At 37.4% G+C, this 15,027-nt stretch overlaps 1 protein-coding gene across 1 annotated transcript; it reads right to left on the reverse strand.

Annotated features, from left to right (window-relative positions):
* LOC121374496 lies at positions 1–12,960 on the reverse strand. The gene is made up of 10 exons (XM_041501595.1): positions 12,635–12,960; positions 12,241–12,435; positions 10,808–11,118; positions 9,172–10,307; positions 8,514–8,662; positions 6,241–6,368; positions 3,447–3,556; positions 2,553–2,710; positions 1,834–1,958; positions 1–1,165 (listed from the first exon to the last, which is right to left on the reverse strand). The coding sequence occupies exons 1-10, from the start codon at positions 12,914–12,916 to the stop codon at positions 1,090–1,092; spliced, it is 2,670 nt and encodes an 889-aa protein (XP_041357529.1). The 5' UTR covers positions 12,917–12,960; the 3' UTR covers positions 1–1,089.
* Positions 12,961–15,027: the final 2,067 nt, after the last annotated feature.

Below are 15,027 nucleotides of genomic sequence, written 5' to 3' on the forward strand. Positions count from 1 at the left end.
TCCACAAGTCTATGACGTAAAAAAAAAAGAAGTTGATACTCAAACTTAAAAATATTTTTTGACATGGAGATTTGAACCCACAATAATGTTAAGAGACTCGTACACTTATCCATCACACTAGGAGGGAAGACTGCAAAAACCTCACTTTTCTTCTCGTGTCTTTCTGGCAGCTCGTGCAAATTGCAGAGTATAATAAACGGACATCTAATTTCCCGGACTAGTATTTCTGTCTTATGCCTTGTGTTGATGGTCAATTTCCATGAACATGAATGTACTGGTGGATGTCTATGCATGTGCGTAATTTTCACTTGAGACATACGTCTAATATTTTAGCTTGGTAGAAATTCGTTATGCCTCGTTGAAACACGACATTAGAAGATCGAAGTAGAGTACATGCCTGGTTCTAAGATTTGCAACTTTTCTTGTGAATTTTGAGTCGCTGCCTATATTATGAAACACAGAGCTGAGAGTGTGTGAAAAGGAAAGGCACTAAATAGACACACAGACAGACACAAACATACACACCCTCGAATGCACGCACGCACGCACACACAATTAAAACGCTTAAAAACTGCCTATTTTATCAACGGTTTTAACGTAACAATACCGTGCACAACGTCACAGAGAAACCGCAATCTTAGAAATACACAAAACGCACACGCACACACATACTTGAATGGCACATGTATATTTGACGTCTCCAGTATCTTTACAGAGATTTGCTCTTTATAAGACGATTTCGAAACTCTTTAGACTCGTTGACAATGTACTTGCTCCCTTTCTAGTCATGGTTTAAAACATGCACAGTTCTCTATAATTCCACATACGAAACGTAGATTTTAATAAAGAATGTACCTCTATGGCTATAGGTGTATTCTCTCACGTCCGAACGTGCTGCATTATTAAACAACCATTCCTTTCTTTTTTGTAATTTGTGACAAAATAGTATTTTCACAAAACACAGTTTAGAGTGAATTAATTATTAACGACACCCCAGGACAAGAATACACATCGGCTATTGGGTGGAGTTTGTAGTATGACTTTATGTGTTTTAATTTTGGTGATTTTATGTTACTACTGGTCCGCATTTTATTCACTATATCTTCGAACAATGTCCAATAGCTGTCTGGCAAAGCCCTTTTGTATTCCCGAAACATTATCCGACCTGTAAAAAAGGTATTATCATGTTACATTATGGTTTTCAGTAAGAAGAGTTCAAATGTATACATATATTTTTAATGCAAACAATTCTGCACACGTTTCATTTATTAAGATCAAATCAAACGTTTGTCTCCCGAGTGTATGATCCCAAGTGGGGAATGATTACCCGGAAGGCATTGCATGTTAGTGTGTATCGGGTGATACAGAGATAGCTCAACTGACAGCAGGCCCTGTCTCATACCGAAAGGAAATACTGCAGCTTCACCATTCGACTCTTTATCATCATCTATTTGTTTGTGATGTCCTAACAAATTTCGACACCTACTGTATAAATAATATTATATGGTCCACTCTTTCTTACCATTTCTTTGGTATATTCCATGATCCACTCTTTGTCTTACCATTTCTTAGTGTATTCCATGATCCACTCTTTGTCTTATCATTTCTTAGTAAATTCCATTATCCACTCTATATCTCCCATTTCTTGGTGTATTCCACGATCCACTCTTTGTCTTACCATTTCTTAGTGTATTCCACGATCCACTCTTTGTCTTACCATTTCTTAGTGTATTCCACGATCCACTCTTTGTCTTACCATTTCTTAGTAAATTCATTTATCCCCTCTATATCTTCCATTTCTTAGTGTATTCCACGATCCACTCTTTGTCTTACCATTTCTTAGTGTATTCCATGATCCACTCTTTGGTTTCGTTTAGCTCCAGCTCTTTAAGTGTCTGTAGAAGGCTGTTAAAGAAGCTAACTTTGTTGCCCTGTTTCTGTCTGCATTTGACCAACATCTGAAGCAGAACATAATTTTGGTATAAAGACACTTATTTAATTATTTAGTTAATGTTAAAAGTCTAAATCCCAGAGGTGGCGTCTTGTGCGTATGCATCTGTATGTGCGTGTATGTGTGTTTGTGTGCGTGCACATGCAAATGCAACAATAAGATCTACAGGCTGACAGAAAGTTGACCAAACATTTAGAAACAAACATGAACTAACATATACACACTCTGCCACATGTCCGTTTCATTTCATTTCAACTTATTCCCGTGCTTATATCCAATTAAGTTTCAAGCACGCTCTCTTGGGCACACATATCAGCTATCTGGGCAGTCTGTCCACAACAGTGGGTTAGTTGTTAGTGAAAGAGATGATGGTGTAGTGGTCTTATACGTACCCATTGAGTCATTAAAACTCGCTCTGGGTGGGAGCCGGTACCGGGCTGCGAACCCTGTACCTACCAATCTTAAGTCTGATGTTTTAACCACGACACCAACGAGGCCGGTATGTACGTTTCATGTCTGCTCTCTATTAATCATACAGAAATATATACATGACAACAGACAGACACAACAAAAATTGATTCAAAGTATCAAAGTAGCGTACCGTAAACATCTTATACTCCAAACCAATACACGAAGAATCTTGACGAATATGTTCTGTTTCCGCGTGTGTCAAACCAAGTTTGATGCCGAGCAGAAAGTTTGGTTCCAGCCTCAAAACGAGATTAACTAGAAATTCATCTGATATAGGAGCTGGCATATCTGTGAGGGATAAAAAACGAAAAGAAAACCCCAAACAGAAAACAGAAAATTAAAAAGAAACTAAGAAGAAAAACAGAAGAAAATAGTTCGTGTAAAGATTTGTTAATCAAACACAACTAAAGGAAATAAAGAGGAGCTAAAATGTATATGTATATGTACACTAGTATGTATAAATATAATATGTATGTGTATGTACACACACACACACACACACACACACACGCGCGCGCGCGCGCGCGCGCGGGTTGTTTACACACGTACATGTGTTAACAATTTCAAGACACACGACTGGCTGCTCCTAGGTGATGACCAGGTCACCAGTGTCATGCATCCAATGAAAAACATCACGGTGGATTACATTGTGACGTATAGTTAACCTGACAACCATGTGTCTGTAACGCGCATGTTAGCTACAATTGTAACGGCTGTTAATAAATTTTAGTCGAAAAAGATGCTAAAATTTACTTAAAACCTGGTTTTTGAGGATATGTAAGAAATAGAATAATACATTCGTGTCCGTTAGATACCATTTATCTCAGAACTCGTTTAAAAACGTATCAAACTCGCTTTCGCTCGTTAGATACATTTTAAAACAATTCGTTGTGAGATAAATAGTATCTAACGGCCACTCATGTAGCATAACACCAACATCAGTAAAAGTTTTAATGCGTTTACTGTAAACATTGTATGAATAGCAGTATGTAAGTATGTAATAATTAAATACAATTATTCTTACCAAACTGTTGAAACAAAGTAGCCTTTGATATTTCCTGAGATACAACCCATCTGGAAAAACGGCTACTGTTATGATGATCGTCGTTATTCCTTCTTTTTATTATCTGCTGACTGACAAAAATAAACAAGTGAATTATTGACTGCTAACGCATTGCCATTTATTTGTACAGAATACAAACTGAGGAAAATTCCGGGTAATAAAACATTAAACAATGTATTACAATTTAAACGGGTACAAAGTAAAAACAATGTTTCATTTTAATGTTTAATTTTATACTTGATACAAACAAATATATTACCATCGGTTTCTTATTTCGATCTTTGTACCAAATTACAATGATTGCAAAGTTTCCATAAGGGGCAGCTTCAACTGTTTTCTTCTTTAAATATTTGTTTCACAATGTTCGTTTTATTCTACTGTTATGGTATGTTATTAACACAGAGTAGTTGCTTTCCTTTTCGTCTTATTTGCTGACAAATGTAAACGAAGGAAAAGAAGTCACAAGTTGGTGATGTAGTTTCTATTTTCCTTTTCAACATAAAACATGATTGACAAGTTAGCAGATGATACAGATAATAAATAAGTCTAAGCTCTTAGATGAACGATAGAGTTGACACTGCGACTAAGAACCCCAAGGGAACAACAGAGCAGTCCTCCGTGGGTTCCCACTTCGGTCTCTCTGCGTCTATATAGGTCTATTTTATAGGACCCGGCTTAAATGGTTACGTGTTAATAGGCTTTGGGAATTTATTTTATGTCAATAGTGTTGTCCTAGGCAACATACTCAAGCTAAGACCTCTTTTGTGAACTGTGTCGTTAGTCGGCACATACCCATTGTTTAGTCAAATGAAAAATTGTAATCTGCTAACTGCTGCCAATTCTGACCTAATAATAAATAGGTACGTTTGTTGGCAGATTGGGTTACATTTTCTCTCGAGCTCCAGATTCTCACATCACTGGACATCAGTAATTAAACAAATTATCCAATCCATCTTTGTTAAAAAAAGAAAAAAAAAAAATTCTTCACATCGGTATATACGATCTATGGCCATCAAATCTTTGTTCAACTTTTTTAAATGAAAAAGTTGTGGGCAATCTGATTAACAGTAAGAATCAAATAGATCAAACGCAGTTATATCCCTTGAGAAAATGGCGTACACTCTCCACGAACACCCCAGAGGTACAGAACTAATTTGATTCACGATAGGTCGTTAATTCTTTTCAGCTGAGTCGTCAGATCTTAAAGAAAGTCTGATCCATCGAAAGTGTTCATCCATTTTAAATCACTTCCGTCTATTATGACGAAATTGGATTTTGGTAGTTCCAGGAATCAGGATGTAGCTCAGTGGTAGAGTATCCGCCCGACACAGGGCCACTGCTTGAATGATCGATCTAAGACCACATATCCATCAAGTTACTTCCTGTGCCTCAGCGGCGGGATACGGCTGAGTAGTTTTACATGGGTCGCAGGATCGATCCCCATTGTTGAACCCACTGATTTATTTCCCGTTCCAACCGGTATCCTGCGATTAGATATCAAGTTTTGAACGTTTACTATTTTGACTGTAGGAAGATGCATACAAAATACCCATTACTGTTGTTGCGAAGGAGCAGACCATATTGCAGCAGTAACTTTCGTCTCTAACAGGTTGTACAAATAAAATCCCTTAGCCGACCATGTTAACATTTGTGTTTAAAATACTATAATATTTGCAACATATTAACCAAATTATGACCCATAAATATCAGTGCTACAACTCCTGCCTCAAAATATTAACTGAAAAAAATGGTACCTTCCATGGTTCATTTTATATATAACCGGATGTTTTTATATCACCCCTTCGTTCGCACAAAATTTTAGTACTTTTTTTTTTACAGGTAAAAAGTTTGTTTTATTTAACGACGCCACTAGAGCACATTGATTTTTTATCTTATCATCGGCTATTAGACGTCAAATTTTTACAGGTAGCCAAACCATACATGTGTCAAGCGCAAGGATACTTGACACAGTGGTACTAGATGAAATAAAATTGCATACATTTTGTGCTCTGATGAAACTCATTTTTTTTTACAACATATACAGTTACATTTATACCTAATGACAGGACTTCTGGTATTAACTGTATCAAAAGCCGGATGTTATTTAGTTTAGTACTACGGACAGTCTACACCAAATGCCACCCTTATGTTTGAGATTGATATAATAATGAGCTGAGGTGTTTTTTTAAACAATATTCCTTTCTCTCAGTATATCGTAGACCAACCATTACTCCATGACTCATATTAATAACAAAACCTGTAGTGTGTAATACCCCGAGTCTCCATGGAATTCTGAATACCGAAGACCCCTTGCAGCTATGGAACAACAAACGTATGCTACGTTTCGTTTTTCTTACTCTCGCCTAGCAGACGCCAGTAAATCATTGCATTATTGTTGTTAAATTTAAAGTTTGTTTTGTTAAACGACACCACTAGAGCACATTGGTTTATTAATTATCGGCTATTGGATGTTACACATTTGGTAATTTTGACATATTGTCACAGAGAGGAAACCCAGTACATTTATTCCATTAGTAGTGAGGGATCCTTTATTTGCACCATCTCATATGCAGAAATCATACCAAGGCCTTTGATATACCAGTCGTGGTGCACTGGCTGGAACGAGAAATAGCCCAATGGGCTTACCGACGGGAATCGATCCCAAACCAACCGTGCATCAAGCGAGCTCTTTACCACTAGGCTACTTCACGTCCCTATTGCAGTTGTTAAAGATGCATCCCTAGCCTCTACTCACTATGCCTGTAGATGTTCGATGATGCAGTTAATGCCGTCACTCTTGTGCACGTTGTGTAAGGTGTCCACTAGTTTTCTCAGACCCAGGTCCTCTTGGTGTTCAGTCTGTTGGAAATATCCCGTTAAGAGCTGCAAAAACCCCCAAAACAACCCCAACATAAACAACCGATTAAAAGTGCAATTATATATGCAATTGTTTTCAAACAGCACAAAACTGCTAAAGTATTGTTGCATATTTCAGCCAATATTTAACCATAGCATGTACGATTTCAATATGCAACTTGCATTAGGTAATGACGACTGCGGGAGTTAGCTCAGTCGGTAGAGCGCTCGCATCATATAATCGAATCACCTCAGTGCACCCAATCTCATGTTGTGTGTTCCGTCCCAACCAATGTCCCACTACTGGTATACGTATATGCTGTTCTGTCTGTTGGAAAGTGCATATGAAGTACCCCTTGCTGCTAATGGAAAAAATGTAGCGGTATTCCTCTAAGACTATGTGTCAAACATACCAAATGTTTAACATGCAATAGCCGATGATGAACAAATCAATGCGCTCGTTAAAGGGACATTCCCGAGTTTGCTGCATAGATGTTTCCGACTAATAAAATATTTCTACGATTAAACTTACGTATTAAATATATTTTCTTGTTTAGAATATCAGTGTCTGTATATTCGATGTGTTTCTGGTCGTCTTAATATTTGTAAGAAGCCCAAACTGGATTTTGCCTTCAAATAATTTCGTACGTACGAAAAAAATCATTTTTAGGAAATAAAATGAAATTTAACCTAGTACAAATATTAGAACGATCAGAAACACGTTAAATATACAGTGTCACGGGGATCCTATAATACCCGTAACTGAATAAAACACGATTATCCAAATATCTCTCCTAACTGTATATCTATTAGATCTCTCTGTATCGGGCAGTGTATACCCGAGTGGCTCGGCTCTAGGTATGATCAGAGATAAGATCTTATATAAAGTATGTGTTATTATAGCACGTTTAGTTCACTAGAAAACACAACAAAAACACAATACACTTTGGAATCTGTATTAATACTACGCTGGCAAATATATTTGCCGCAGTTAATTAATTAACAACAACAATAATAATAACAACCCAGAACTAATCACTTAACTAGTTAATCTCTAGGTGTCTAGTTTACACAATATTCTAATCACTTCACCGTGATACAACACACACACGTGTGATAATTGAAAAACGCTTCCAGGGGAACTTAATTAATAAAGGAATTACAACTCTATTCCTAACTGGTTAATTTTTAATTAACCCTTAACTACTCATTCAGTAACCTTGTGATACAGACTTAATACTGGTACCTATCACAATAAAGACAATAACCTGCAGTTTACCTAGGTCCCCTAGGATGACTGGTTAAGCTTTAATAATTTTAGACAGTGAAGCCTACAATTTACTTCGTCAGACTACCGGAAACACTGTCAAAATAATATTGGTATAATACAGTATTAAAATATTTAAAGTCACATCAGTCACATCAAGGTTATACAACAGAGCAGAAATAATATATTTACCAGTCCGGACGGACAACGTTCCCTGGGAGCCTTCCTATGTTTCTCCCCGATATCTCTAAAATCCTATCTATTTATTCAAAAATCTGAGAGACAGCGAATATCGCCTGGGGGCACAACGCGGAACCTCACCTATCATGTGAATTTGCCCCAACTCCCAGAGACGGTATTTTTCCTTAGATGGCCAGACTTACTGTCGCCTAGTTCGCCAAAAATCACGGTCGTAAAACCGCACTATCGTAGGTATTACGTAACTACTGGCCACATGGCCTCCACATCTGGTCTAAGTGTGTATTAGGGGGGTACGGTCGCGCGGAGGTATTACGTAACAAGGTGCCCACCTAGTCTAAGTGCATATTGGGAACAGCTCGACCACCGTCGCGCGGTGGTATTACGTAACCACGCTGCACACAGCCCTCTAAAACCATTAACATCGCCACAGGCGAAACAAAAATAAGAGCATGTTCCGTCACATACAGCTACTAATATTTTATGCAGAAAAATATATTTGATATGTAATTACAGTCGTTAAAAGGTCTCTGTTAGTCAATAACATCTTACAAATTGCAGAAAACCCAGGAATGTCCCTTTAAACAAAACAAACTGTACCTGGTTTTGCATCAACTAGATCTCCACTTTTAACTTCCTATTCATTATTGCTGCAAATCATTTACAATCATAACAAAACATTTAGGTTTTTCTTTTCAGTTAGTTACCAGTTTTGACTTTTCCAGAGGTCCAGTGTGTAGTCGATGATCGTACTCTGTAAGGAACTGGTTTGAGAATCCCAGGTAGATGCCCACTTTCCACCAGACATCAATGATCACCTGCGACAGCCAGAGAACTATTTCTCGCTTGAATGACGCTGAAATAGAAACATTTGTATGTTTGTAGCAGAGAATAACTAAACACCTAATGTGTTTGGAACAAATGGTTTAGCAGTATTAAAACATAAGAATGATATGTTTTGTAATTAACGTGTCTGTGTTTTTCTTGCCATAATAGCTTTAGCCCGTTAGTTTTTACAGAACAGAAAAAGTGCGTGTATAAGAATTTCCCTTCTGCCTATAAATACGTATATTGTTAACATGCATATGAATTTCGCCTGCTTATAAAGACAACTATTTCTTTACTTTTTTATTATTAATATATAATTTATTATTATGATTATTATTATTATTATTATTATTTTATTTATTATTATTATTATTATTATTATTTTTTTTTTTTTTTTGGGGGGGGGGGGGGGGGGGGCATCACAAAGATATGAATGATGATGAGATGAATGGTGAAGCCGCAGTATTTCCATTTCGTGTTCCACGCTTGCTGTCAGTCTAGCTATCTCAATCAATAAAGTCTACTAAACCAACTCACCATCATTTGTTACCTTCCGTACACCGCCATCATCATCATCATCATAATGAAGTGGAAGGAATGTCGTGGAACTGGGTAGCTCACTACCATTGTTTGTGTTGTTGTTGTTGTTGTTGTTACTGCTTACGGTTGTATTAAAGGACGGTGACACTTCGGTGCCATGGACAGTGTTGTTGTCCACATTACTAGGAAAAGACGTCGCGAAACTGGGTAAAACTTCGACATCGTGGCTCTTGTTGTTATTTATGTTATTTGGTAAATTCGTCTTGGTACTGGGTAAAACTTCAACACTGCCTTTGCTGCTGTTTGCATTACTAGACAGAGCCGTTTCTGGTAGCATCTGTGCGCTCAACAATGTTCTTCTATCGCTGAAGTCGAATAGAGTCTGCAGATCATCCGAACCATCTCTTGGTTCAGACGTTTCTGAATGTTTAGTGTTATCGTCTGCTTCTGTTAAATCAACAGTGGGAGCACGTGGTGGCGCTGAGTCATCTTGGCTAGTTGCCAATGTTAATGACGTCGCCAGCTCTTCAACATCTTTGAGGTTATCGTTATTGTCTAGACTACGATCAACCGAAATTGCACAAGCCTGTGGATTGTCATTGTAATCTACAGACAAATTAAAATCAAAATCTGTCGCCAATGTGTTGTCTGACGTCCCACACAGGAGCTGTTCCTGTAGGAATAACGGGAGATGAGTGATCAGTCTCAACCCGTCATTACCTTGCTTCAAGATGGCTACATTTCCTGTTGGAGCCTCGCTCACGTCTTTGACCTTCAGAATGAGGCTCTGGTGGCTGGCCTGTCCTGGAAACATGTCCAGGGAAAGATCCTGTAACGTGTACACACTGCTGAGATTCCCGTGTAAGTGAAAACGGAATTTCGAAGCCTGCCGAGCATGGAAATCACCGCTGACTCTCAGCTTCTTATAGTCATCTTTCGCCCATTCGTCCAGTCTACGAGAACACTGAGTAGGGTGTAAGCATTCTATGACGATATCAAACGTGTTGTATTTTAGACACTTCCCGACTGCCATGAAACAAATCACTTGGTGAGATCGCTTGACGTATCTTCGTGCAGTATCAGTTATAATGTTCGTCTTTGTGGCCCACTTTTCAACTTCCACTGGGGATGTTCTAAAGAGTAATAAAGTTAACACATACAAATTACCTAGAATTTATAATTTTATGATGTCTTATGTTCACAGATGTTTTGGGCTGATTATTTTTAGTTCTGTTATCTTTGCACATAGTGTGTGACTTCAGGTACGTAGAATCTCACAAATAATATTTTGCAATTAATCACAGCGTAAATTGATATCTATATTTTAGAAATTATAACATTGACTATTTACCGTTAAAAATTTGCAAATATATATATAAACATAAAGTATGAAATATGTCCATTACATTATAGGTATTTGTGAAAATTGTATATTTTTCTTTTCCAGTAGGTTACTTTTAAGCCAATATATGCAATGCCATTGTCAAATATATATACAAAGACACATTTGTCTCATTCTTCACGTAACATCGTTAGCAACATCGTTAGCAACATAAACTTTATAGATATATTGGAACAGTTTTAAAGTGAATATTTTTTATGTTCATGACGCAGAACTATTTAAATAACGTACAAGCCAAGTTTACTTGTTTTGAATGAAACACTTTTCCCCGCAACCCGAGGCTGCACATCCATTATCTTCCATTTCGCCTTTTCTTGCCAATATTCACCATCACCATCGTTACCATCACTGTCATCATTATAAGCTGGTGACCCCGACCTTGACATTATTACCACTTCGCCATCACCTTTAAAACCATCAGGGGTCGGCAAGGTCACTGTGACATCTTTGACGGGATCGGAGCCAGAGGAATGCCTCACGTTGAAGAAATGTGACAGAGATAAAATGTGGTCTGTCTGGGGCACTTTTGAGACTTCATCAACCTGAAAAAGACGAAATTGGAAAAATATTGATTATTACGACAAAGAGCTGGTTTAGCGCCAAAATTTTAATTTCAGCGATGCATCAGAATCTGTCGAAGAATAATCCAGATATAGATTTCTAATGCCATATATGCGAGAGGTATAATACGTAACTACACGGTACGTAAAGCAAGCTGTTCTATTTATGTCACTGTAATTATAAAGATTTTCCAATCTAATTAAAATTAGCTCCACTATTACATGTGGATCTAACACCAGCCAGATGGAGCTCATGTCCACCAATCAAAACCGTACTTGCAGAATCATGCCAGTGATTTAAAAATAATTTGAAAGCATTCCGAATTATCCTGAGGGTATACGACATGTTTCGTGTGAATTACGAATGCCTTAAAACATGTTTTATTTTATAAAATAAATAATTTGTAATGTAAAACTGAAGACTGATAACCCACCCAGTACGTATTGGTATGGTTCGCTGTACTGCGGCCACTAAAATAGACTCGCCCGATATTTTTAGAATTTGTATGCTCCCAAATAACGTTATAAAAGGCGAAGTGTGATTGGTCAATATTTAAATTATTATTTACAGACGAAATGTTACCTGGACATTGGGGACTACGCAGTGTTGTTAGTTTTAAATCACTGGCAGGATTCTGCAAGTAAGGTTTTGATTGGTGGACATGAGCTCCAACTGGCTGGTGTTAGATCCACATGTAATAGTGGAGCTAATTTTAATTAGATTGAAGATTTTCTTACTCCTGTTAAACAACGCCCGTGGGTTTTAGCGCCAAAATACCATTTGACAGTGAGCATTTGTAAGTTCAAGGAGACGCATGCTCCACCTTTAGTATTCAGTGTATGTTTCTTGTATGCTTCTGTGGCATAGCTGTTTTTGTTTAACTGTGAGAGAGAGAGAGAGAGAGAGAGAGAGAGAGAGAGAGAGAGAGAGAGAGAGAGAGAGAGAGAGAGAGAGACAGACAGACAGACAGACAGAGAGAGAGACTTAATTTTGATGTCCGTTTATGACATATTTAATAATTCTCTTTGTCAGTGTTTTAAAAATGACAAAATATTCAAATCATTATGAGACATATACCGGAATTCTGAACATAAACATTTTACCGCAAGAATAACATTTCCAGGTTTACTGAATGCTTGACTGGGGAAATCCAGCTGAATAGATTCATTTAACTTGGATACGATGTTCCCACCAGATGGCAGTACTGGTATCCTTTCAGTACGTGGACGGCAGCATAGCACCAACAAACCTCTGTGGTTCAGTTTGATGGACACAGCCGCTGCAAACTGTTCTTTATCCTGCAAATAACTATAGCAATAAGCAACATACCAAACAGAGTTAGAAGGTTTAAACACTACGATATATTTTTCAACATTAAAGTTGTTTGTTTTAAGTATAAGTGTCGTTGACCAAAATCCGCACAAATATTATCTTTATTACTGCTGTTTGCACAAAGTCTTTATATTTCGCTTTCCTGAATTTGAATTAATTATTTACCTCAATTGTGTTTGAAAATATTTGAGGTGTTATTTCCATTATATCGTCTGAAGCTCTGAAGTGCTTGACAACGAGTTCCTGGAATCGATTTGGTTTGTCCATGAACAGGAGTTGTAGATAAAGCACAGAGTTGTCGTTCCTGTCAGAAGTCCGATACTCGACGATTTCCCGCCAGCAGATCTCGTCTGGAGCTAGCCAAGACTTCGCACCACTCTCTGAGGGGAACACCACGCGGCACATAAAGTAGGACGGACTTGGCGCGAAACTGGTTTCTGTTGTCATAATAACTCCAATGCTGTTGATTTTGTATTCAGCACTATCCCTCAAGATGGCAAACTCCACTCTAGTAAAAGAAATGAAGGAAGGAAATGTTTTATTTAACGACGCACTCAACACATTTTATTTACGATTATATGACGTCAGACATATGGTTAAGGACCACACATATATTGAGAGAGGAAACCCGCTGTCGCCACTTCATGGGCTACTCCTTTCGATTGTCAGCAAGGGATCTTTTATATGCACCATCCCACATATAGGATAGCACATACCACGGCCTTTGATGTACCAGTCGTGGTGCAGTGGATGGAGCGAGAAATAGCCTAATGGGCCCATTGACGGGGATCGATCTCAAAGCGACCGTGCATCAAGCGAGCGCTTTACCACTGGGCTACATCCCGCGCCAGTAAAAGAAAGAAACATAATACAATTTTAAAGAGAAGTGAATCTGCTACAATTAATTGATACAAGTCTTATTGTCACTGAATGGGCGAGATCTAGCTCAGTGTTTGGGTCGGAGGATCGAACCCCTCTGACTGGGTTAAATACCCGTCCGAACCAGTGTCCATGATTGATATAGCAGAGGATGTAGTATGTGCTGTCCTGTCTGTGGGAGAGCGATAATGAATTACTGCGAATGAAAAACTATATTCACCGGTTCGTTTTCGACATTTAAACAAAAACAAGAACAAATACACATACTAAAAACAAACCCAGACATTTATTTTTATTTCATAATTAACATAATTACCTTACCATACTTTTCTATTTCAATCAGTTTTATTGTCTTCTACGAATTTGTATGTATGTGTGCACACACACACACACACACACGGAAGTACAACCAAGAAACGTACCCTTGCATACTGCGACGCTGACACAAGACTGTCGTCATATTAAAACTTTTACTCTCTGACATTGGGCTTCTTCTTGCCTGTCAAAAATAAGTTAAATAGTGTGAAATCGCTTTAATATTATAATGATTTTAGAATTTACTCTCCACAGTGTGTTTTTGTTGTTATAACTTATACATGTATATAAGTTATTTTAAAAGTTATATTAAAATAGGAGAGAGAGAGAGAGAGAGAGAGAGAGAGAGAGAGAGAGAGAGAGAGAGAGAGAGAGAGAGAGAGAGAGAGAGAGAGAGAGAGAGAGAGAGAGAGAGCTATACAAGATTTAAAAAAAAGGTTTGTAGTAATTCAGTGAGATGTTCAAATATTTTAAACAAGCCTAATATGAAATGGTAGACTTGCGTGGATTGAGTAAAATGAACAATACTTTAACTTCTATGTTTAACTCACATTAAAAATATCAGTTCATATTGAGTTTACTTGTAAGAACCATCATTCATCTTTTAAACATCATGTAAATAATACAATTATAACTAAAGGCGACGCCACACGATACGAGTGGCTCGTACGAGAATATTCGATTGCATAGCAACCGATGATTCCGATAAAATCGTATTGTTTGTTTTGTCACAATCGGCAATTATCGTGGGTATGCTGGTACCATGCACTCGTGTCGTATGTCGTCGCCTTAAAACTGACATTGTAAATACTTACATGATCATATCTGTATGCATCTGCTCCATTAAATATTAACCAATCAGCTACCTGGATGTAGTCGTTTTTCACTGCATAGAACAAAGGAGTCCGCCCATACTAGCAAAAAGAGAAAGACAAAAAACATCAACACCAACAACAAAATCCTCAGCCATAGTTTCGGTATGTTAACCCACATTAAATCTCTGTCTTTTATGCAGACATTACGACAATAATAGTGAATTAAACTTGGTCAACATACCAAGTGTTCCCATATTTCTTGCTCTAAGTATAGATTTAGATATTTCTGGCTATTAAGCATTTCTTACCAGTTTATCTAAAAAAATTAATTAATAAAGAATACATTGTATTTTGCTTTTTTTTCTGAAAGAGGGAAGTAGGCCTACATAAGAGCATTTACTTCGGATTCTACACATTTATGACAAATCGAATTATATCTAGATCAAGTTATTTTGTCAATGTGCAAATAATAAGATAAATAAATAAAGTAACAAATAAATAAAATAAAATACAAAAAGGATGCATAAATGTAAACATTTTGTGTAGAAT

Source organism: Gigantopelta aegis, chromosome 6 (assembly GCF_016097555.1).
Source record: "Gigantopelta aegis isolate Gae_Host chromosome 6, Gae_host_genome, whole genome shotgun sequence".
Taxonomy (NCBI): domain Eukaryota; kingdom Metazoa; phylum Mollusca; class Gastropoda; order Neomphalida; family Peltospiridae; genus Gigantopelta; species Gigantopelta aegis.